We start from the raw sequence: 27349 nt of genomic DNA, 5'->3' as shown, positions 1-27349 counted from the left end.
CCAAGTTACCAATAATGCATATAGCATTTCCATTTATTTGAAAGCAGGATAAAAGAGCATTGTACATTAAATACTTTGCTCACGGGCATAGGTGCCGCGGCCGGGGATCGAACCCCGGATTTTCTATGTAAAGCCAGGCGCCTTAGACCACTCGGCCACGGCACCTCTTGATATTTACACTTGATATTTACAATCGATTATAACTTTTCCTACATAGTTTCCCATAGACGTATTACACTTAATAGTGCAATAGATTGTATCTTCAATGTTACACCCCTCTGATCATCAGACACCGTTTTGAACCAGTGAGCTACTGTGTGTAACCTTTGTCTACACTTAGAAACATTTCACAATTATTTCAAAATACCAGTATGTATACTTGCTTATGTAGTGCTTAATACCTCTTTATCAGAAGTCTCAAAGCGCTCTACAATAACTACAGCATAATTACCCTGGCTTTAACAGAGTTGGTGTTATATGTTCAGCATTTCAATTAATAAATTCCTGCTGGGTCTCCATTTACTTCACCTGGGTTGAGTATGGCAAATCATGAATTTCTTAGAGAAGAAAATCAACCTATTGAGTAGGACTTGAATCCAAGTCCCTCGTATTAGGAGACAGGAGTCAGAACCACTACACCACGATGCTTCCATAAAGGTTTTTTAAGGTAATTCAAATTTACACTGCATTGATGTGAAGAGAATTAAAAAGTATTTACCCCAAGGACTGGGGGCAATCTACTAACTAGTCAAGAAACATCATCCAACTGGGCAAGTCAAGTGATAGCCATTAATATTTTTGCAAATTTGAGTAAAAAATAGTGAAAAGAAGAATTACCTTTTTTATTATTAAACATTCCTTCCAAGATTGTAATGAAAGATTTCAGTCTCTCAATAAAATGACATCTCTTCTTTGGAATGCTAGTGTCATACTTGAACTTACAGAAAAACAATAAATCTGCTGGCTTATCACAAAAAGACCAGTTCTTAAAGGAACATTATCAAATTAAAATGCAAACTTCCATGAAGGAGAATCGGTATCAGATATAGTAAAAAAAAATATTGTCATGATACTCTAGATTAATGCTCATTACACATAATGGTAGAAAATAAAATAACTTTATTCACATATTTCCTGTAAGAGGGATTTGAATGTTATATTTCATCTTTCCGATTAAGGCTTTCTTTTAGGTACCCACCAATTTCTTCTTCAGCCTTGAGATTTTAAAAGTTACACAGATTTTGAATAAAGAGAGAATTCCCTTAAAGCCAAAATGTTCATTTTAGTGGATGAAATAAATGTCAATCTAGATCTGAAATCATGATGAAGACCAGAACAATTAGAGAAGTAAAACATGAATTCAAATGAACAAATTCCAAATTAGCTTTAATTTTGTTAGTGGACGGTCAGAGAGTTTCAACAAATAACTTAATAAAAGTTCATTAAAACATGATTACTATATACTTAATACCTGTAATATACAATGAAGAGTAATCATTTTAGTTTTAATAAAGTTTTTAATTTGCTCCTTTCATGAATATGCTTGACATATCTCTATATTTTCAAATGAAAGCAATTTTACACAAAGAAAGGTCTTTGGTTTATCTTCTACAATGCACTTCAAGTATACATCCTGAATATATCTCATTACAATAATCCTTGTTCATTATATAATTATCAGCAACAAAAACATATACGCCTCACATAAAAATAATAAATCTCTTCACATAACAACAGTTACCATGATAGTAACTTCCCAAGAGCTATATGATATTGCTCTGTACCTCTGCATAAAATAAAGCTGTTTAGAGTTAAATACTTATTGTGGCTGGTCTGATAAAACCTCGTATATCAAAATTTAACAATTTTGATGACAGAATAGGCTGGATTTTAGACTTATAACATGGGTAGCAACCTTCTTTTGCCTCGAAAGAGTTCTTCACAGGTGGGGCGGGTCCACGAGTCCAAGGATTCATGAGGCCGAGGGTCAACAAGGCCGATTATTTTTCTCAAGGGGCCGATTTTTCTTATAGTGTATTTTCTTTCATTAGGATGTTTGTCTACATCAGTGGAAACGTTTCTGCTAAGCATTTTCTCCAATGAAGTTGCAGATGATAACAGACATTAATTTGGTGAAGCGTTGGAAAATCGGGACAACATGATTTATACTCGAGTATATCATCTCACTTACCCGTCATTAAAAAATGTGGCCATTGAATCCATTTTCAGCTGTTTATTCTTCGTAAAAATTGTATAATTTAGTTTTAAACATGTTCTTATTGTTATTATTTATCGGTTACGTTTTTTTTCTTGGAATGTAGATTTTATTCCATTTCACACCAGCAAGATATAGACAAACATAAGCTGACAAAGTTAAATATACCAATTTGGAAGAATGATCAGCTTTGAACTGCCAAATTCTGGATAGATTATAATTTCAAGAATTGAATGAAAATTATTTGATATTAGAAAGAAATTTATCTAAAAGATTCAAATTCAAACCGAATCGAGTTGGTTTGTGATTAAACAATAATGAATTTTTAACTTAAAGTCTTCATCACACTTCCGCAACTGTTGATTAACAATGAAGACAAACGTCCTGATAAAATAAAATACGATTTGGACCCTCGGCCTCGTGGGAAGACCCCTCATAGGTATCAGGAGACTGTTTTTAGACAATATGAGACGGCAACCATTGCTATATTTTTCAAATACAGCCTTTTCTAAGCTGCTCTCAACATTTTTAAATTTTGAGATATGAGGTTTATTAGCTCCGCCACATTATATTTTTCAAACAGGTGGGTTTCACTAACCTCTTCAAAAATTATCTTGCTATTTACTTTGGGTAAGAAATGAATCTTCATGTTTTCAAATAATTTAATTACTTGAAATAGTGAGTCATCATTCATCTGCAGGTGGATAAAAATGCAATACAGAATTCTGATGGCTGAAAAGGCTAAGTTTTGGCAGAAACACCCAAACTTGTCCATGAAACAAAAGGTATCTTTCAACAAACAACCCTGCACTAAACAATGTGGAAAAAGTAATAGTTGGCATCTCCTGGCAAATCATAGAATGACATTTCTTATTCTGAATCTAGGTTTAAATCTTCTTCAAAGTTTTTATTTGGGCAAAGAGAAGAAATAACATCGTTAAATTGTAATTTGTAAAATGATCAGGACCATGATGATATACTCGGCTACAAAAATATCTTTATTTTGGAATATTAACAAACAGTCTGCAGAACAAACTCAAGGGTTGATAAAGCTACCAACCACATGTAAACAGAGAGAATCTTGTAAACCCACAAGATTTTGTACCCTGTAAGACATGGCCTACATTGTTTAATTTCACAAAACCGTCACAAGTCTGCAATTCACGGGCACCTCATAAAAACATGTGTCAATTCTACAACGCATGTTTCTATGGCTTATCAAAGACCTAAGTCTTATGACAGAGTTAGTGAAACTGGCCCCTTGGTCTTGCTGACATGCAAAGTATATAGGACTACATCACAAAGATTTGAACCACCAAGGTTGGAACTAATCGGCTTTAGGTTTTGGCTCTATCTTCCAGAACCCACAGAGGTAGCGTAGTCTAATGAGGATCAGGTCTCGTCCCATCTGGGCCCAGCTGAAAAATGGAATCATCTTGGTACCTGAAAATATGAACAGAGGAGCAAAAAGTGATTTTTATGTAATTGACAAAACAATTTAATTTTTTTGAGGAAAGACAACAAACTCAGATACCCCGAAAACAATTAATTCCAAAGTATTTCTTACATGACTATTGGACTGCGATCAAATTACTTCCAGAAACTTCCCTGAAAAATCAATTTTGTACTTCATAAACCAACTGGATGGTTGATTGATATGATTGGTACTCTATTTGTGATACCATAACTGCAATGTCCATGTAATTAGCTTTGAAATATCTAGAAGTATCATACAGTTCACTGAATGATGTTGTCATTCACCAACTGGTATAGAGCTACACATAATCTGTTCCTTATCATAGTGATGTCAAAGTAGACCTACAACAGGCTCCGATTTGAAGCAAATTCTGCTCTAACTACAATGTATAGTCTTGTAGACTATACATGTTATGTCAATGTTAGTATTTCCTATTTGTTCTCAATCTTGGTTAAGATGATTTTGCAATTGTTCCAAAATCATGTCATAGACCTACTGCATATAGTGTGAAATGATAAAAAAGACTTACCTTCTATTTCTTCCCAGTTGACGGATACTTCTGATAATGACATACCAAGGTATTGTGCTATATATAACAATTCAACATCAAATGCCCTGTAATGGTGAATTTAACAACAAAGAGAATAAGAGTATTAAGAAGGGGTAGGGAGAGTTATAAATATAATCTCATATTTTATTTGACTTTGATACACCTAATGATACATGCATATTCATTACTTTTTCCCCTTTTAAAAATTAAGTTTCATCAATTTGTCTTTGATACAATGGCAACAAAATAATATTGATCATATTACTAGTATCCTTTTTTGAAGATACTGAAACAAAGTATTGCAGGAAAACATATCTCTTGGGAAAAATAAAACTGCAAAAATGAAGTAATGTTATATCAAACATTAAAGCAGGCAATATATATGTTAATGTCTTCTCGACAGGATAAATTAGCTTCACAAAATCTTCAGTCATCATCATGATTTTCTTAAAATCATCCTCCGATACAAAAAAATGTAATAGGAAAAAAGAGAAGGCCAACTTACCATCTTTCTACATGCATATTAGGGAAGAGTATTCTAGCTGATTCTCTTGTCAATAGCTTGAATCCACACTGAGTATCTTTGATGCCTCGAACACAAAGAAACCAAACTAAGAAATGAAATCCATACATGAGGATGGTTCGGAACAAAGAACGCTGAAAAGACAAAAATCGATAACATACTAACAAAAATATATAAAAATATAATTTGACCTACATTGATATTGCATAATATCAGTGACCCTATACTGAGAATTCATAATAATGTGTATTGTTAGATAGGGCAGCTTGGAGACATTTTGTTCAGGAATGACTTCCAAATTGGCATATGCTGGTTCTATGACATTCCAATCAGTAGTAGAAGTAATATTTTGACTACATGTGTGAAGTAGAGGATATGGAAGGTGGTATAACAGCAAAAACAAGAAACATATAAAATATAAAGGGTTGAGATGAAAGGAAGAAATAAACTTGTGAGTGAGTGAGAGAGAGAGAGAGGGGATGGGGATGACTAAAACAAAGTTGATACAGGATGCAAGGAAATAGCAAGGAGCGGGGAAAATCCATTAAAATAAAACACAAATATACATGTGAAAGGAATTGGAGGTAATTCCTTTAAAACAATCAAATCACTAGGCAAAATCAAACCATATTCTATGCTCATTCATTTACATCTAATGTTAATGAACTTCTCTGACCCACTTTTCAATATTATATATCATGGTTGTCTCACACACAGCCATCCCTAGGTGGACACTTCAAAAGAAATTACAGGACAAAAGCTCACACTTGCAAACAACAAGTTGTCAATCAAACTATTACTCAAAGGAAATATGGTCAATCAACTACACACCGCCCTAATATTGACTGAATTTTCTTTGTTAGCCATTCAATGGGGTTTATATTTTGTGGTTGAAGTATTTTCCTTCTGACTGACCAGTGTTTAGACTCTTGATTTCCTTGGCATCTCTCCTGAGGGAAATGATTGAAGATGGTTTAAATGAGATCATTTTTCTTGAGGCAAAGGAGTATGAATGACTGATGGATTTTCATACAGAAAGTATGAATGGAGGTCCAGTATGGAGATGCATTGCATTACTTAATAGTTTTCATAAATTCAACCATAACAAAAACAAAAAATTCCTAAACTAGCACATCAATGATGTGGAGCTCAGATGGAACAAAAAAAAAATCAAAATCAGTCAACAAATAAATAATTTTTATGAGTTTTGAAAAATACCGGTATGCATATAAATTAGCATATCTAATGAGTTTCAAAATTATGTGTTGAAATTTTGTATCCCCACCGAAAGCTATCATATAAAGTAAACAAAATTGAAACTGATCCAAAAATGAAGGAGAAAAAGCTTTTTTTTTAAATTTATGAATAAATTTTACATAAATTAGCATAGATAATTTTCTAGTCAAAATTTCAAAATTCTGTTGGAAATTGGTGACCCTCATGTAACTCTAACAGATGGATGACAAAAAAAAAATCAAAATTGTTCAACAAATAAAGAAGCATTTTTTGTGAATTTTGAAAAATGTGCATAAATTAGCATATTCAATGAGTTTCAAAATTCTGTGTGGAAGTTTTGAATCCCCCAACTAGTGCTTTTATATAAAGCAAACATAATTGAAATTGTGGACAGACAACGGACACCGGATGAGCTAAAAATGTTTAATAAATTTAAACAAACACCTACAGGAAATAAGATAGAAAAAAGTTTGCTAAGATCACTGGTTTTTAATGTTTATTATGTCAATTGTATGTTATTATCCACACAGCCCCAATGGAAATCAGTCTTCGAACTGTTTGGGCTTTTTAACCGTGTATAAATAAAATCTTATCTTACATGTATCTATCATTTGTCTTATGGTATAAGCTTCTAATTACATCCCTCTTTGTGTATGCAACAAAAAGTCTGTTTTCAATAGGAGAAACTAGACAAATTCAGCAATACCCTTTACTGGACTCATTCTTAGAAAAACAAAGATATCAGAAGAGTGTTTTTGCTTCTCTTTATCATTTTCCTTTTGAAATTCCCTTTGAAGAATATTGCATAATTCTAAGCGTATGAAATTATTTTCTGATGTGTTATTGCACACCTTCGGTAATACAATGTAGGTCTGTAATTAGTCATAAAGACCAACTAGAGATCGTTCCAAAATATTTATTAAAGTGACTCATAATTCAATTGGAACGAAATTATCAAGGACGTTTATAAAAGACCACTTTTTTTGAGTCATGGACTGGTTTGAGTTCATGTTAAAAGGTAGGCATGGTGATTCATTAAGATAAACAGAGACCATTGAATCACTCCCAACATTAATTAAATAGAGAAAAATAATCCAGTTTTAATATCAAAACAGGAAAACAACAAATTTATCCCAAAAATAACCCTTTTACAGAAATTATCATTAGAAAATATCCCTAGATTACATAGATAAAATATGAAGTTATATTTAATTTTGTCTAGTACTGGTACTTATTAAAACAATCTCAAGCTTTCAAAAGATGTCTGGTCTCATAGCCACAGTCAATAGGTTTTCATATGCTTTTTTTTAAATTAAAGACAACTTAGGGCAAAAAATTCCTATGCAAACAATAAGCCATAAAACAAGGATTTTGAGATTGTCTTTGACTAGAACAACTTGAATGACTGAATCTAACTTAAACTTAAGTTTGACTCTACCCTTAAATTTTATAGCCCATATTTTATGCTTTCTCATTTCAAAACAATAAATTCATCATTTCACTTCAGGATAGTTGACAAATCAAAGAGTGACAGAAGATAATTAAGAGTGGCAGGCCGCACTCAAGACTGAATAATCGGTGGAAATCCTTCAATCGTCCCAGCCTTAATTCGGTCAGCTTCTGTAAGATGGCAGCTATTTCCTTCTTCCCTGGGAAGAAATGGTTCCAATTTAAAAAAAGTCTTTTCGTGATTCTCCCTCATCACGGCATACTGTTAGCTGGAAATGCAAGGATCGTATCTTCAGGGACAGACTCACGAATCTACTTTTATTTGACAATGGTTTGGATGAGGGATTGTCGCAAACTGCGTGTTTGTCTACAAAGGAGGTTAGTCAAGTTTCTGTTACAAAACCAAAAGGATGATTTTTACAACCAACCAGTCACTAAAAAGCAGTACATGTATTGTTCAAGTAAGTAATGAAAGTTACTTTTTAGGTTTGGATTTTTCAGTTATTTCTATGAATATTGCCCCTATACTTTTTGTCATGTTTAATAATAAACAATTTAAGGACAACTTTAACTGTGTACAGATGTAATAGAGTTGAAAGTAAGGAAGATACAGTAAAAAAAAAATCAAGAAAAAATATCAAAATTTAGGAAACAAATTTGTAATAAAAATGAACAAAATGGAGTCTCCAATCAACATTTCTGAATGATTCCATGATTTTACTGGCGCTACTTTTAAAGAAGCATTTATCTGATAACTGTCTTCATTATTGATGAAGACTGGAGATATTCCTTTTTGCAGTGAACACCATAAGCTGACCAGGAGCAATCAAAGGAAATGATTAAATGTAGCATTCATCACCTGACCCCGTTTCGGTAGCACGCAGTTTGACTAGACCCAATGGGATCATAAGAGAAAGAGAGAAAGAGAGGGAGGACTGAGCACTTCCTCTTCATAGCTTCCTACCCTATGGGACTCACGTGCACGACTCAAGAACGCCAACCAGAAATTAAACCTGGCAAATTGGTCGTAGGAGAGCCAAACACGGTTATGATCAACAAGACCGATACTTGTATTCTGTCATCTTCCTAGGATGTATTGCGTTACTAGTTGAGGATGATGCTTGATTGTCTTATGAAAACATCGGCTTTACTTTATTGCTCCCTCGAGGGTGGGTCCATTGTCTGGCTTCCCATGCCTTTGGGAAGAATCCTTTAGAGAGCCATGAGGGGAATGATTTGAACATGAATGTCAAGGGCAGTGGGAGGATCGGGAAGGTAAACCTATCAACATGGACATGCCCTGTGGTAGCGTGTAGTCATTCAACGATTCAAGAATATAAACCTGCAATAGATGCCAATGGAGCATATTGTCACGCAAATCAAATTCTTTGTACGACTAGTTTTTGCAGGTGGGATCTTTAAAGAATTTGTCATTTGTATTCTTTCCTTTACAAGGTTTAGATTTAAAAGCTAAGCATTAGTAAGATTAAATAAAAGAACTACTAAAAAGGATGTAGAGTATCACGCACAACTTGTATTATCAGCAGAGCTGCCAAACCTTGTGCAACAAAAAAAAAGAAAAAAAAAGAAAGAATTTCCAAAAAGAACTTAAAGCCAGACCTGCAAACCTCTGGTCTGTATTCAGTGATCTCCAAAACTTTGACATATTTACTGCAAATGAAATCGAGGGCTTTTTCACACGAGAATCTTGAATCATCACTGTGATGATTGCAATTCTTCTTAAGAATCATTGTACCATTCACACGTTCACTCGAAAACTGTGATTTGAATTCGAATTCCTGAGCTAAGGCGGTATTGTGTCCATGGTGGCTTGTCAATTAAACCCAATCAAAGCACTGCATCGCAAAAAAAGAAACTATAATGAGTGCATGACAATTGCATTATCTACGGAAGTGCTTGAAAGGTCACAAAAGCTCCGCCCCTTAGATGTTTTGGAGGTCAACCCTTTCAGACATAAAATTCGTACCGTAACTCGAGTAAACTTAACTGGAATTCACCTCTGGAGTAGAATTTGAATTTGTGATTGTGATAAGCGTTCGTGATTCTAGTTTGGTTTCACATGTGCTAAAAATTTATCATTAGAATTATTTTCACTGGAATCATCATTCAAAGTACGAATTTGGTACCATGTGAAAGGGCGGAGAGACATGATGAGAAAAAATAAAATACAAGAAAGTGGAAGCTTTAAAAAAAAAAAAATTCTTTAAAAGAAAATTGTTATTTAAGAAAAAAAAAATTGTAATGCCGTAATTTAGTTCAGGTTGCAAAAATATTATTACGGCAAAACTTAATTATTAAGGCAAAATATATTGGTTGGCAGCTCTGTATCCTATTCAATAAATATAATCTTAATTGCTACCTATATTTCTTTTCAAAGATGAAAACCATTACATTTGACTGAGTAATAAATCTATCAATCTTACTAAGAACATGAAATAAAATACAAACCAGTCTTCAACATTAAATCATCATATAAAAATTAAATACAAATATTGCAGCAAACGTTTTGTCTTGTATACCTCTTTCTATAAAAAAAAACCAGTGTGATAGTAAATATGCAAGCAATGGTAAAAGATGACTAACAACACCAACCAACATTAAATTTGCCATAAAACAAACAAAAACCTTGAATTTCAAAACCACCCTACATGTAGGTAGGCCTATGAAGAGATGACTTTTACTGTAAACAACAAACTAATAGTCAAATTATTTAATGAATTGGTCATTTCCTGTTAAAATTTATTATCATTTGCATAAAAAAGTTTTCTGACATACTTATTAAACAAAGGGAAAAGAGACAGAGAGAAAAAAGGAAAACTTACACTAAACCAGTGTATTCATTGGGGACTTTCTTTGTAATTCAAGCAGATAATTTTGGTTGCCCTTTTCTTCCAAATTCCTGATATTTCTTAAATATATATACATCCAGAGTCCAGATAATGATCTAATGGGCATTAATATGCAGGCAAATCTATCAAACTCTATTTTCTTTGTGTGCTGTTATTCTTTATTCTCTGTGTGTGCCTCTCCCCCTCTCCTTAATAATTCAATAAAAATATACAAAATGGGTCATTTTAAGTTCGGTGTTTGGTGTTGAGAGCATTAAAAAGGCTGCTGAACCGAGCTCCAACACCGAGCTAGGTTCAGAGGAACGATACCGATTGCGTTATCGATAGCACATGAGGTCACGCCTCTGCACTGCGCTGCTTTATCATCTCAACTTCATGCGAGAAGTCTTGACGACGAAAATGAAATCGGAGAGAAATGCATTAAATTCTTATCGTACAGAATATCAATGCTTTGAATGATTCAAGAATTCGTAATAGTGAACATTATTCTTCATCAAAATATATAAAGCTCAAATGATTTGTACTCATCGTAACTGTAAAAGCTAATTTTACGGGGATGTTTCAACATGTTTGCCGCTTGTTCTTGCCAACACTAACACCGAACTTGAAATAATGATTTTCCCAATCCCTGGGGGTTGGTGTTGGTGAATGGGGAAATTACACGTAGATCGTCAACACCAGCCCCAGTGCTAGGTTCAGCAGACGACATTCAACACCAGCCTTCAACACCAACTGCCGGAAATATGTCATATTTTCCGAGGTCAATCCCAACACCAGCCTGATTTCAAGTACGGTGTTGTGGCTGGTGTTGGTGTTGTCACAACACCAACACCAGATTTCAAAACTGTACTTGAAATCACTCAATGTGCTACAGCAACCATTGACTAGTATTTGAGTCTTAACACATCTAATACCCATCTTTAAGTAATCCTTGAGTAGTACTTTACTCTATTCTGTGTCCGATTTGAGACTCTTTACCGTCAATAAAGCAAGAAATTTACCTTTTATATTTCAACTGAGTTCGAAAGTGTAGTTTCTTAGATTAAAGTTGATGCTTATCTGAAATAACAGGCGGAATGTAAGAAAATATATCTAGAAAACTGAAAAGAAAAATATACATGTATCTTAACCCTCCTGATTTTAACAGGACTTTTGTAGACCATTTTCTTTTTTACTGAGGATAGGGGTAAATTTGATCATCCCTTTAGATCTTGGATGTGATTCTGAAAGGTCTTGCATAGAGGTTTAGCAACATGTAAAGGGTTTCTAATGTGAACAAGTGAGCATATTATGGTCCATAAACTATGTTTGGCGACTTTGGGCAATAACAGTCGTCACTTTCTCCTGAAATTATTGTGATCTGAACAAATTTTGAGATTTGGGGTCCGTTTTGGGGATTTTCAAGTGATTTGGGGGATTTCCTTCAGCTTGGACCTGGCACCACTGTTTTTGTTATGTAAATCTTTTTATCCAATGAAATTAGATTTTTTAAATTTTATTGTATTTGTACCTAATGATGTAAATATCAGGTGCACATATTTCTTATTGTATATCCCTCAAATAAAGCTGTTTTTGCAAAATTTCAGACATAACGGTTTATAAAAAAAAGTCAAATTTGAATGAACTTTTTTGGTATTTATCGTTATGTGAATTTTTAAATGTATTTTATTAAAAAACAACAACTAATGCTGGGAGCCAGGCCGGGCTGGAACTCTTGAGCCTGGTGAGTTCCCCCAGCCAAGCTGGTCCAGGTTGAGATCTAAAAAAGCTAACATTGGAAGCTGTTATGTTTTTGAAAAATACTGTAGAACTGTAATGTGAACAGGGTTGTGAAATAGTTATCTATAGATTTGTACTATTCTTGATCATCCTCTCTCCTTTGTTAATCATCAAAATTCCATCTTATCTTCCATCACCTTCTTAACATTCTTTCTGACATACATGACCCACTCTTCCTTCCAAAATATTTGCCGAATAAACCCCTGAGGTTTAAAGTGTGAACTGATCTCATATTTATTCCTGAATAATCTAACATTAATTGATCCTTCACATGAATTTCAGTCACGTTGAGCATCAGAAATGGCCACATTTTGGTTTCAATCTCAACGTCTTTTCCAAATTCTCAGTCAGATTTTGCCAAACGAACGCAGAGGGCAGCAACAGGTTCGTTGACTTCAGCCCATATCAAACAGAGTATACTGCGGACTGAGACTCTAAGTCTGAAAATTTGAATAATGAAAATCATGAAATCAAGATCAAAGCTGAAATAAAGCTGTTCTTGATGCTCGATGTAATTCAAAATCCGGTTAAGGCTCAATGTTCGATATTTGGAAATTGATTCAGACAAAATTTAGGTGAAATTAATTTGCTAACACCGCGGGTGAAAAATTGCACTATATCTAGTGCTAGCATGCACTGAGAGGCCAGGCTTCTAGACGGCGCATGCAGCGACAGTGCTGTGCGGCAGTTCCAAATTGGCCGATCCAGAACCCGGGAAAATTTTTTGCTAAGCCATACAGTCCGTGTTCAAGCCTGGTTTTCCTTCCGGGCCCAACGTCAAAAACGACCTTTTTATTAGAGAATCGTGGAGGATTGAGCAGCAATAATTAATTTCTTGCAAAGGAGGGAAGTCACATGACCCCTAGTTAGTTAAGGGTTAAAGAGTTGAACTCTACAACCATGACAGTTCTAGCTCTAAACTCCTTAACAATGATGGATGTTTACATATTAGAGATTATCCTGTAACTGGAAGAAATTTGATGAAAGGACGAAAGAGAAAGAGGCTTACCGATGCTGTTGCTTCATCCTGAAGATGTGCTCTTGATCCACACACTATAGCATTATCTCCCTGAAAGAAAAAATATATATTGATTAAAATGATGTTGATTTAATTCATTCAAACATCTGCATGATAACAAGCCCCCCCCCCCCCCTAATGCTACAAAGTGTCCTGGAAACTAAAACAGGAGCCCTAGATCATTCCAACTCATTGCCATGTTAAAGTTTATCAAATGTTGTAGAATAAGGAAGTAAGTTGTGAAATGTAGCCCCCCCAAAAAAAAAAAAAAAATTGCCTGCACTAAATGCTAATCAATTGGAGAGTGAGTGTGAGCATGACATGAGATCATCAACTCATTTTGAAATATTAACTAAAATAAAATCATTAATAATAAGACTAATTCTGAAAAGAAAAGGCATTATTTTAATTATGTTTTATATTTAAGGGACAAGTTCATCCTAATTAATACTTGATTTGAACAAGAAAGAAAACATAGACAAGCATAGCACTGAAATTTCCATAAAAAATTGGATGTAAAACAAGAACATTAAGTCATTTTAAAGTTTCACTCATTTTCACAAAACATTTATTCATTACATGAAATATTTCAGTTTTCATATATATTTGATGATTAAGAAAGGACCTACCCAAATGAGGTTAGGTATCAAATTACCAAAGATAAAATGATTGCAGAGCTTGTTTTGTTCTTTTATATTCTTCTTTAAAGAAAAAATATATAGCATATTTTCCTTACTACAACTAATAAACTAACCAGAAGAAAGTTAACAATTTTTATTTTCTCTACAAGTAACAATATATACACATCTCAAACTGCAATTCAATTTTCAGGGCTCAGAAGAATTTATTAATTATTGGTGACGTTGCCTTGCAAAATTGAGAATTTTTTCTCTAGATGGATTATGCTTCCTGTATATCTTCTTTATAAATAAGAACACAGAAACGAAGACCCACTGAAAATTTCAGTTATCAATAATAATTAAAAAAAAGATCTGAAAATCTCTATAAAAACGTTATATAGATTGAAATTAGGGCAACGTTCCAAACTTTAAAATGCAGGAAGTTTCAGTAAGACTGCATGATTTCATATCATAGAGGGCAGCATACCATACAAAACAATCTCAATCAAGTGAGAATGCAGAAAGATTTTGTTGCCAATAGCACACATTGCTTGATAATCTAACATTTGCTTACCCTTGGTTAATTTAGACCACACTTTTATGGAGTGCCTATTATCAAACTCATTAGGTAAAGATTATTGTAAATGTGCAATTAAAAGTCACTTCAATTTAGGTAAATTATTTGACTTATGAATACTCCAGTGTACATAAGAATGAGCAAGTTTTCATACCTTTTTCCTAAGCTCCAGCATACTCTTTTCTAACTGAGTAAGGTCTGCAAATTTTGTAGCACCATCTGCATCAGCAAACAAGAGGTCACGACCCCTAGCACTGAGCATGCCCAATCGGACGGCTCCTCCCTTCCCTCGATTCTTCTCTAATGTTAGAACTCGGATCATGTCTGTACCAAACTTGTTGGAATATTCTAAAGCAACCTTAGAAAATACAAAGAAACAAGATATATATGACTGGCAATGTGACTCACTGCAAAGTCAATTGTTTTTATAACAATACCATGTATGCCATGATTAGACAGATCTATAGAGTTTGATTATCTGGGTAGTTATGTGTTTGAGATTTAAAACATTTTCATATGTTGCTACTTACAAAATCCTTGAGATGCTTCTTTAAACTATGTTTGTAAAGAATTTATTTTTAATCCTGATATCCTATAAAATGAACATATGTTAATACTAGGGGTATTAGGGGTCTTTCATTTGGATATTAAACAGGTGATAACCACATAGCAGGGAGAAATTTTGAAATTATTTTCTCCTGGCCTTGTATAAAATTACAATATTTTACAACTTTAATACTAATCACTCTTCTTTCATACACACACACATGTATACATACAACTTGCCCACATTCATAAAAAGTATGACATCAATTAATCATGTAATGAGACACCATATCAAAATAAAAATGAATTGACCCTTACCTCTGTTGTGCCATCTTTGCTTCCATCATCTACTATAATGATCTCAAAAGTCTGTGATTTATCTTGCTTCTGTAATGAGAATCAATAAGAACTAGATTTTAATTCGTCATGCGGACGAATTAGGTGGTCTGTCCTTATTCTCTCCATCATGATCACCATTACCATGTTCCAGCAGATCAATATGATCTTCATGATGACAACGGAATGTTCATTATGGATGGAATACTTGTGAAAGACGGGAGATGATGAAGCACTGTGAAAATGGTCTCTTTGATATATGACAATACATGTGATATGAAAAAAGTAATTATAGTCTGTTTTATCTTGCTAAATTTTAACTTTCATACCTTTTAATTATCATAAAGGATCATGTACGAGGTGGTAAAAAAGAAAAAAAAAAAGAAAAAAAAATCATCTTGTTTACCCCAGGACTCGAACCTGCGCCCCCGAGAACGCAAGTCAAGTGCGTTATCCATTGAGCCACGACATTCCCCCATAGAGATTACACGTAAGCAAATTTGAGAATTGCAAATCCAATTTTGCCAGCGAAAAACGGGCATGATTCCGGCATCTGATAAAAAAATGGAGGGCACACTTCCGAAAGCTTAGAATCTCAGCTACAACATTTAAAAAGCTCAGAGACAACTGACAAGAAAAAGTGGAGATATAGCTCACGAAATAGAGGAATGTAGAATCTAGTTTTGAGAAAAAGTCATGTCCCATAGAGATTACACGTAAAATGAGGAAAAATGACATGCCTCTTTTCATCGCAATTTTACACCATGATGCGTTTTTTCAAAATCAAAATTCATGTAATGACGAGAAAGAGTACATTCTAAACTACAACATATCGAAATCTGGGCGAAAAATGATCAATATTCACGGAGTTAAAGCCTAATTTGTATAATTATTATGACGTCATAACAAGGAAAATGGATATTTTAACTTCCGACGCCATTATGATGACGTCATGATCAAATTGAGGGACAATGGTGACATGAAATCAAATCTACAACTCATACTCTATCGATATATGAAAAAAAAATGGGGGTCAACGCACTATTTAAAGAGCTACAGTGAATTTTTAGTAGGCATGTTTTTGCCCATATATGGCCTATAGTAAGAGCTCGCGCGCACACGTGCTGCAAACTTTAACGGGTGTTAATTTCGTTATTAATGGTCGTAGAAGGTTAATGAAGGTATCAAATTGCTCAGAATTATATTATCAATGCAATGATATAAAAAAAACGGCGTTTCTGCGTTGCGTTGAAGGCGTTACGCGCGGAAACGCGCGCGCATACGTGTGCGTGCGCAAATTTTTGAAATGCTTAAAATGACCTGATTCGTACTCTACTTTGGTCAAAAAGTGATTTTGAGCATTTTTAAATTTTGACGCGCGCGTACGCGCACGTCGTGACCTTTACATGACCTTTGATGACATAGACAGTTGCCCCTTGACCTGAAGTTAATGTGATGTAAATATGATTAATTTTTGATAATTGATAATGACGATATGATTGATAATGTGATTTCACAAAATGGCGCCTGGATGACGTCACGATGACCTGATGACCTTGAAAAGGTTATTGTCACGTCTTATGACAATGACCTTTTACTGTGCCAAAATTGAAAGAAATTGACAAAACCGATCTGGAGTTATCCTAGGAACAAAAAATTGGCGGAAATAAATAAAAATAAATAAATAATAATAATAAAGAAGAAAGAAAATTCTGACAAAACTAATAGGTGATCTGTCGTTGACAGACCACCTAATAAGAATTTGAATATATAGCATACCCACTGTAGTTATTGGGATCACCAGCCTATAAAAATTACCTTTCTGTACAGGTTGCTCTTTTAGTTTCCATTAAAGGTTCTGATTGCAGTATGTACCAAGATAACCACATCTTTAAAAACAAGTGGAACGCCTCTGGCAGTCTCGCCTGCATTACGCGATTTAATATATTAGCAGTGCTAACTTTGAAAACTACTATAAAATAATCATTCACAAAAACACCATTCATATAATGACATAATACCAAGTTCATTGGCCATAGATGACATTTGAACGGTGACTTAAGACTTGTCAACTACACCCATGTCCACATTTCATTCACTCTATCCATAAACTTTCAAAGTTATGATGGAAATTCAACAATTACCCCAACATGGCCTAAGATTATTGACCTTAACTGACCTTTGACCTTGGTTTTGTGACCTGAAACTCACAGGGGATGTTAAGTGATACTTGATTACTCTAATATCCCAAGTTTTATGAAATAGATCCATAAACTTCAGAGTTAGGATGGTAATTCAACAAATACCCCCAACACGGCCAAAGTTCATTGACCTTAAATGACCTTTGACCATGGTCATGTGACCTGAAACTCGTACAGGATGTTCAGTGATACTTGATTACTCTTATGTCCAAGTTTTATGAACTAGATCCATAAACCTTCAAAGTTATGAAGGTAATTCAACAAATACCCCCAACTTGGCCAAAGTTCATTGACCCTAAATGACCTTTGACCTTGGTCATGTGACCTGAAACTCAAGCAGGATGTTTACTAATACTTGATTAACCTTATGCCCAAGTTTCATGAACTAGGTCCATATACTTTCTAAGTTATGATGTCATTTCAAAAACTTAACCTTCGGTTAAGATTTTGAAAATTCTCCCAACATGGTCTAAGTTCATTGACCCTAAATGACCTTTGACCTTAGTCATGTGACCTGAAACTCAAGCAGGATGTACAGTAATACTTGATTAACCTTATGTCCAAGTTTCATGAACTAGGTCCATATACTTTCTAAGTTATGATGTCATTTCAAAAACTTAACCTTAGGTTAAGATTTGATGTTGACGCCGCCGCCGCCGTCGGAAAAGCGGCGCCTAGATAGTCTCGCTCTGCTATGCAGACGAGACAAAAACCTACACACGTACAATGAAGCCCACTTTTCTTGCATACCTGTACTTTGAGTAGTCTTCAGGCACAGAATTCGTTATTCCATAATCCTATATAGTTGGATTCTGTGAAAACTTAAGAGCATATTAAGGAAATCTACTCATAAGGCCTACCATCCAGTAAGGTCTATTTTCCTGTCTTAATGATGAAATCTTTACACACAGATTTCAGTGTCTTATAGTTGGATTCTGTTGAACTACTTTCCAAAGTAGATTTAAAAAAAAATTAAATATAAATTTAAGTATTTGATCATCAAATATAAAAATTAAAATATGTGTAAGCCTAGTTTATCAGGGAAAAATCATAAAGTAAAGGTGTGTCTGAGGTGCATCTGCTCACATCTGATAATATGATCTCAAAGTAATAATCCATGTAGTAGCTTCTCCAAGCAAAATTGGAATGGGATACATTGTGAGAGCAGGTGTTGCTGTAGATATTCACAGAAAGGGATCAAATTTCTATTTACCTTGATACTTTCTGAACAAACAAAGCAATCCTTTGCTTGTTCAGGTGACATGATGTAATAGAAGACCACAAGAATTGTCTCTGTGTGTCTAAATGCTACTAGCACAATTCCATAATTATCAAGACAATGCTAGCAATGAATCTTATATGCTTGTAGTTGTACAAAAATATAACTGAAAGGTGTAGGTAAGAATTGGTTCAATAAAGTAAAGTATTTGAAAATAATGTATTTACTGGCACTGAGTAAAGTTTCAACCTTATTTAATGAATAGGCCTACTGTCTACCCTACAGACAATCACACAGGATAATAATAATAATAGCTATATAGTGCTTTTCCCATGATGGCCCAATGCGCTTTACAGCATATTATTACCCAGGTCATCGGATCCTTGCAAGCCTGCATACAATGTAAGCACCTTCTCCACTCCCTGGGGAGCATTCCAACAAGAGTTCCAAGACTCAATTGCTAGGCATACTATAAAGGCTTTCACAACCTACCGGGTACCCATTTAGCACCTGGGTCGATAGTGGCAAAGTGTGGATTAACAGCTTGCCAAAGGACGCTAGACCGTGGTGGGATTCGAACACACAACCCTCTGTTTTCAAGGCGAGTCAGAACCACTACACCACGGCTCTTCCACATACACCACTGCAAGGATAGTCCTTGACACAGAAATAAAAAAAAAGGAACATGGAAAAATTCATTTGGAAACCATTCTTTTCCTCTGTTCTTTATATTAACAGAATAAACACCACAGGTTTGATAATCAATCATTTGCCAGATATTAATTTCTGGCAGTAGCAGTAAAATTGTTTAAGTCTACCACAAGGTCCATTCAAGAGTTTAGAGGCAAAAAAAGAATGTAAACCCTGAACCCTAAAATGTAGCAACATTATACTCTTGTCAAATACATTTGAAAAATGGGTCATTGTGTTTATGGTGTCATTTCCACCAAGAATGATCCATATCTCAATGTCAATAAGTCCTTGATGATAATTCCTTCTGAATGGTGAAAAGGTAGGCATATATATTATAACAAAAAATCTTACCTGTCTTGGAATCAAGAATTCTAAAGCTTCATCCATCATTTTAGGTACTGTATCAAAAAGGGAAAGCAAGTGTAAATGATTGATTTAAATTTTCTGTCTGTAATTCCTGCATAAAGAATGTACTTCAAAAAATTGATTTGATAGCTTTCTGTTTTTTGGCTTCTAACTACATTAAATCAGATTTGTTTATAAACACCCCGGTCTGGCTTCTAATTAATGTAAAATAAAAGAAACAGAAAATTTGAAGGGAGAAAAGTAAGTTGTTAATTGTATTGTAAAAAAACAAACATGTAAAGTAGTATTAACAAGCTTCTGCTTTTAATTTTTTTTTTAAATTCAAACACGAGATACTTACATCGCTTTTCTTCAAAGTATGAAGGTACAATAACCGAGAGTGCAAGAGTTGGTTGGTCATTAATACTTGGGAATGGTAACCTTTGACCTTTATTCTGAGGGTCAACAAAGGTCTTCTCACTTTCAAAGCGCTTCATGTTGGGCTGAGGGGTAGTAATGTACACAAAAACAATCCCCTAGAAGAAAAATAAAAGAGTAGAGACACTGACTACATGTAAAACAGATAAGAATGAAAACAATGACATACCATAAGTTACACTTCTAAAATTCTTGATCATGACAAATGCAGCTTTAAGCCTTTATTATCATTAAAAAGTAAATTGAATTATCTCAATTCAAAAGCATAGAAATGAAATCGAAAGTGAATGATAAATAAATGCTTCGTTAAAATTGAATAATTAACTAATTTAACTAGACTAGCCTAGAGTTAGACTAAAATCATTTGAAATAAAAATAATTCAAATGACTTTTGTTGTGTTATTGTATATGTTACAGAAATTCCTCTTGCTTACATGCACATATGTAGCCTACATAAATGGGTGCCAGTTAACTCGGCACTTGAGACAACTCAGTCCCACCAAAAAATCAGGTGCCAGGCTGTAAATGTTTGTATTAGTTTGTACTATTGAATACAAATTGATTGCAGTGTTTTATTCTATGATTTCAATTCAAGGCACATACACACATCATGAAAATATATTACCATTTATTAAATTCAATTCATGTCATTTCATTTATTTGACATCTTTTAAAAATATACAAACACATGCATAAGGATAATATGATACAACAAAAGTAAAAGAATTTGAATAGATCTAAGCAATATTAATAAGAAAATAGTACAAATGTTAAAGAAATGAAAAGAAAATGTAGCAGATGTGGGAAGTCGGAAAGGCCATTGACCTGTGACCCTGACAAAGCAAAGCGACTCCCTTGATTTGATTATCGTTATCGTACAATTAAAACACAAATAGAATCATGCAAATAAAACAAAAAACAAAACAAACATAGATAAATCAACAAAATAACACAAATAAAAATACACATAAAAAAAAACCAGGAGAAAGGAACAAAGTCTCAGTTACAGATTCTAAGATTAGAACAAGTGGAATGCCTCTGGCCGTCTCACCTGCATCACGCGATTCAATATAGCAGCAGTGCTGATTTTGAAAACTACTATAACTCGCACAAGATGTTCAGTGATACTTGGTTACTCTTATTTCCACGTTTTATGAACTAGACCAATACACTTATAGAGATATGATGGCAATTCAACAAATACCCCCAACGTGGCCAAAGTTCTTTGACCTTACATGACCTTTGACCTTGATCATGTGACCTGAAACTCGCACAGGATGTTCAGTGATACTTGATTACTATTATGTCCAAGTTTTATGAACTAGACCAACACACTTTCAAATTTATGGCTGTAATTCAACAAATACCCCAATTTGGCCAAAGTTCATTGACCCTAAATGACCTTGATCATGTGACCTGAAACTTGCACAGGATGTTCAGTAATACTTGATTACTATTATGTCCAAGTTTCATGAATCAGATCCATAAACTTTCAAAGTTATGATGGTAATTCAACAGATACCCCCAATTCGGCCAAAGTTCATTGACCCTAAATGACCTTTGACCTTGGTCATGTGACGTGAAACTCATGCAGGATGTTCAGTGATACTTGATTAACTTTATGTATAAGTTTCATGAACTAGGTCCATATATTTTCTAAGTTATGATGACATTTCAAAAACTTAACCTTAGGTTAAGATTTTGATGTTGATTCCCCTAACATGGTCTAAGTTCATTGACCCTAAATGACCTTTGACCTTGGTCATGTGACATGAAACTCAGGCAGGATGTTCAGTAATACTTGATTAACCTTATGGCCAAGTTTCATGAACTAGGTCCATATACTTTCTAAGTTATGCTGTCATTTAAAAAACTTAACCTCAGGTTAAGATTTGGTGTTGATGCCGCCGCCGCTTTCGGAAAAGCGGCGCCTATAGTCTCACTCTGCTATGCAGGTGAGACAAAAATCATCATCATCATCATCATCTATTACGGGATGAAGGCGCGAGCCTGTAACTCCCGGTCGCTTCTTGTAGGATTGATCACTGAAAACTACTAATGAGCTTGCGTGAGGAGTCATGGAAGCTCAAAGTGCTTATTTTGCCAAAATATATTAATATTTCTTTTAAATTTGTCTGTTGTTGGCATTTGTTATAGGTTTTCAGGAAGACTATTCCAGTCATTGATTACTCAAAAGAAAGAAACAAATCAAAGTCTAATTTATATTTGACCTGTTGACGGTTCAATCAAAGTTACAACTTAGATCCACATGTAACTGTAGATTTCTACTTCTCACTTCTGTCTGAACTTCAATTTAAGAATCAACTTCAGTTCAAGTTTATAGAGAAGACAAAACAGTGTAGGATGGTTATTTTGTAATTTCCCTATTTTGTTGATTTTCTTTAACTTAGTGCTTTCTTCAGCTGTTTTACATTTCTGTTTGATCATTTCTTTTGATCATTTTCAGACTGTATTTATACTTAGAAGTTGTATTGTAATTTTACAAATAATACAAAATAACCATCCTACAAGTTACAACAGCAACAACAAAAAAAGGAAGAGGGTGAAAGAACTAGATCTAAGTTAGCTCTAACCAGCTAGCTACTAATTGAAAATATTGGACAAAATAGTAAGTTACAGTGTAAGCTGTTCCTATATAATATAGCTTTACTTTAGCAGCATGCCGCAGGGCGACACAGAGCACCGGGGCCACACCAAACGAGAAACTGGTTCGAGGTCCCAGATGCAGATATCAGGGGCCTGTTGCATGAAAGGGTCTTTCGTAGAACCATTCTACGTAAGAACGAGATATCGCTCAACTGTTTCACAGGTTTGGGCGATACGAAGAATGGTCCTTGGAAAGACACCTCCAGACATGTCCTATGTAGGCATGATCTTCTTTGCATACCGCCCGCCACTGTCAGCATTGAGAGAATATGCGTTTACGGCAAGCCACACTGACATATCACCTTTAAACTTTTTTTTTTTTTGGGGGGGGGGGGGTTATTCGAGTGCACTCTTATGCATTTTATCCGTGGGATGGCACCCGGGGATGGTGCCAAATTAGTTTTTTATAGGTATAATTTCAGGTCGTTTTGCATGGCAAGACGACCCAAACAGATATCCTTAAATTTTAACTTCTCCGGGGTAATCTAGGCCCAAATAATTTTTTTTAAATGTTTTCTTTCATTCTCCCTCCTGTCTTTTCCCCACCCCTATTACAGTTTTTTTTTTCAATTAAACTTGAAATTTCGAAATGGGCGGCAATCTCTCTCATTAGATAAACAACATGAAAAAAAAAAAAAAAGTATGTGTTTATATATGTTCTGCAAAAAAAAAAATAAAAAAAGACACAATAAAAAACTAAGATGTTAATAAACATGCTAAATCATTTCTTTATTTTTATTTCATTTTCATAATGACAATTATTGTCTTTTTGCTGAGATTAATATTAATCAATGAAAATCAATTGATGGATTTGTGCTAACTTGAGATGATGAATGAAACAAAAAAATCTGCAGTAACAAAATAGCTAATTGAATTTAAGATATGGATTAGGTCTACGAGTAGTCCATCACAATCATTACAAATGAACTTAAGTTCATTGTACCAAAGTACTACCAATAAAAGAAAAGATTATGGAAAGTCCACACGAAGAGGCGCATTTTAAATTGTAGGGTTGGCCCGCGGCCCCTATGTCATGTTAAAGCAATAATGTAGTCTCGACTCCTTAACCCCAAAATGTTGAACATATAAATTTTTCATATTCTTAAAGCTTATATTCTTATATTATGACCAACGTTTATGATCGTTGTCAATTTTTAGCATTGTTGTAATTTTTCCATTGCGGATTGATTTCACACATTTTTCTGTTTTATTATTGCAAAGCAGTTCTTTACCCACTTGGACATGTTTGCAGAAATTGTCATATGTTGCTTGTCTTCGATTACTCATCATGAAAAGGTATGTTTATACTCTAGACTAAACACTCGCATTTATATTTCTTGCGTGATATCTGACAAATAAAATAAATAAATTAGATTTTTCACATGCAGCCTCTCATATTTTCCTTTTTACCTAGGGATACCTAGGGAAGTTTCTGAATGTAGGCATGTTATGCCTCTGTATTCAGTTCTAGGTTTTTCCTCCTCAAGATGGCTGGCTCACTTCCGGGAACAGGGCTTTCATAGTCATATTTTATTGGCTCATTTTTCCAGCATCTATCCAGGGCAGCTTCAAAACTGTGCACACTTGGGGCAGTGACAACTTAATTATTTAGGCTATTCCATGTCTTACGTATATTAACATAAAAAGAATTCCTATATTTCTGGGTCTTTGTCCTTGGTATGAACAATTTTTTACTGTGACCTCTGGTATGTTCACTATATTTTTCTTCTAAATTAAAGGTAAATTCCAGTTTCGGGAACGATCTCAAAATGACTTTTTACAGAATTTAATATAATGATCACCAAAGTGTCTGTTTGTATGAATAAAAAATATGTGCCAAAGGATTCTGGAAGAAATTGTGTAATTGCTGAGAAATAAGAAAAATAAGCGCGGATTCGGTCACTTCCGTCGGGTCTTTATTCCAACAATAATAATACACTGTCCCACGTGTGCCTATCTGTGTTCGCGATCTTCAGTGTGATCGTTTTTTTAGCTAGATATTATGATTTCACAAAGTTCAGTTTATGTAACTATACCAGATCTAGATCCACGATGATATATCAATACTTTACCTTGGTTTTACAGACTTTCTCACGAAATCAGTGTTTTACTGCAACTACGTTCATTTAGCTTTAAGTTTTGTACACAGATCATAAATATTAAAGTGTTTATATGTTTCAATCATGTCACCCTTAACTCTTCGATACACCAGAGTTGGGATTTTTAACTGTTTAAGTCGTTGTGGATAGGAAAGCTTCCTTAATTCTGGGACTAATTTTGTTGCCCTTCTTTGTACGTTCTCTAATGCATGTATATGTTTCTTCAGTACCAGGTTCCACACAGCATGGGCATACTCAACTTGTGGTCGGACAAGCGACTTATACAACAATGCAAAGTTATTTTTGTCTTAATAAACAAAAGTTCGTCTGATCAAACCCATTAGCCTGTTGGCCTTGTTTATCTTCGAATGCATGTGCTCTTCAAAGCTGAGTTTATCATCAATTACAACACCCAAGTCCCTTTCGGAGGTGACATGTTCAAGCGCATCATTCATTAAAGTGTATGCAAAAGCTTCCTGTCGCTCCTGCGTGTTACTAATAGAGTACACTACATTTCTTGGGGTTGAATTTCAGCAGCCATTTTTCTGACCAGCATTTCAGATGGTCAAGATCTCTCTGGAGTGAATTGCAATCATTCTGATCTCTTATATACTTGAACAACTTGGTATCATCAGCAAAAAGATAAACATTACTTCCAGTAACATCTGGGAGATCATCAATATATAACAAAAATAACACAGGTCCAAGGACACTCCCTTGTGGAATTCCGCTATCTACATAAACTCGCCATTCACACACACTCTCTGTTTCCTTTTTAGTCTCAAACAATCAGACACATTGATTTTGTTTACTCCATTCAAACCCTAGTTTTACCTCAACGTATATTAACATTTAATGCATAATTTGCAAATTTATCATTATAAATAAGTATTCTATAAAAAATCAGAATATTGAACTAATACAATGTCGAAATTGCTTAGTTAATTCAATTTTTATGTCGGACAAGGGTCTCTTTCGTTGAAATATCAATGAAAGGTGTCTCTAAAAAAGGACACCGTGTTCTAAATAAGGGAAATAATGAAAATTTCGATTTTATCCAGTTTTTTGTGAATCTTTAAAGTTCTTTCCTCCTCTTACCTCATAAAGTAAGCTCCATACATCGATTCTACAACAATCATTAATAAATAAAACATTATTTGATCTCCATTTATTGAAATATATGATTTTAATTTTTTAATGAAAAGTCGTCATTCCGAAATAAAAGGTTCAGGTGATGATGAAGACTAAATATCAAACGATGTCGCAGACTTGGTCAAGACAAAATTGCCTTCGTGAAACGGAAAGCGCTGATTTGTCGCCAATCTTCCTATCTCGGAAGAATGATCCTAGCCCTAGGACGTTCTACGTATCGCTCATCTCGTCATGCAACAGGCCCCTGATCACAACGGCATTCGGACTTCGCCAGGGCCGGGCGCCCGCCGACTCGGGGCCTCGACGCACCAATTTTCTTCTCGAGTCCCATCTCCTATCTGACGCACGCCTGGACAGTCGACCTGGATTCTGGAAGATAACTGACATAAGATATTTGAATAAAAGTACCGTGTTGTATTCAAATAACTTTACTCACCACAATCAAGAGAATTCCAGCTAGTAAAGCAAGCTCATAAAGCAGAGTAAAAAGATCGAATTCCATTTCCGATTTGCACCACGGCCACGTCGTAGCTTTATATTAGCAGATTGCATCAGCTGGTAGGCACTTATGATCCAAGTTTGAAAGGAGACTCGTAAAATGACGTCAGTCTCGCCGATGAATATTCATTAGATCGTGGTCGTGCGTGTTCAATACACACTGCGTGCAGGCATGCAGATAGTTATATGCGAGGAACTTTGGCTCCAGAGACAAGTTGTCAAATAACGTGTGTGTGTGTGTGCGTGTGTGTACCATCGGCTGGTAGTATGCCATGCTGTCTGAGACTTCAAACGCGTCGGAGAGAGTGCATGGCAATTCGGTAAAACGAAGTTTCCGATATAAAGAGATAATAAAATAACACTATGTACAGTACGCCCGGGGGGGCCACTTATATTGACGAGTGGATACCATGCGCGACCAAAAAAACACGTAAAAAGGATGTCTTTTTCAAGAGAGGGCACGTTACGTACGTAACGTGATAAGGGTGTCAAAAACACAAAAATATTGAAAAAAGGGTATCTATTTCCAGTACGTTGAGAGGCAAATGTCAGATGAGGGGAGGCAGGAGTACAATCAGGTTTTTTTAAAGGGAAGAATAGTGTAGAATAAAAGGTATTATATATAGCCAATTGATCTAGGTGAGGGAAGTGAACAATTATGTTTTTTAAAAAAAGAATGAATATACCTTACCTGAATATTATGGTGAAGCCAATTTAAAAGGAGGTGAGACAAGTTTCAATGGAGGTTTTTAAAAAGAATAAACTGTATTATGGTGAAGCCAGTTTAAAAGGAGGTGAGGCAAGTTTCAATGGAGGTTTTTAAAAAGAATAAACTGTATAT

The 27349-nt window shown here is 34.7% G+C and overlaps 1 protein-coding gene across 1 annotated transcript; it reads right to left on the bottom strand.

The window, feature by feature from the left end:
• LOC129260815 (dolichyl-phosphate beta-glucosyltransferase-like) lies at positions 1 to 26584 on the bottom strand. The gene is made up of 9 exons (XM_054898791.2): positions 26447 to 26584; positions 20016 to 20190; positions 19661 to 19707; positions 15179 to 15247; positions 14469 to 14672; positions 13109 to 13168; positions 4748 to 4899; positions 4222 to 4307; positions 1 to 3658 (listed from the first exon to the last, which is right to left on the bottom strand). Exons 1-9 carry the CDS (start codon positions 26510 to 26512, stop codon positions 3543 to 3545), a joined length of 975 nt encoding a protein of 324 aa, XP_054754766.2. The 5' UTR covers positions 26513 to 26584; the 3' UTR covers positions 1 to 3542.
• Between the last annotated feature and the right edge of the window lie 765 nt (positions 26585 to 27349).

The sequence above is a fragment of the Lytechinus pictus genome, unplaced genomic scaffold (assembly GCF_037042905.1).
Source record: "Lytechinus pictus isolate F3 Inbred unplaced genomic scaffold, Lp3.0 scaffold_19, whole genome shotgun sequence".
Taxonomy (NCBI): Eukaryota; Metazoa; Echinodermata; class Echinoidea; order Temnopleuroida; family Toxopneustidae; genus Lytechinus; species Lytechinus pictus.
This window is presented reverse-complemented; position numbering and strand designations above follow the sequence as displayed.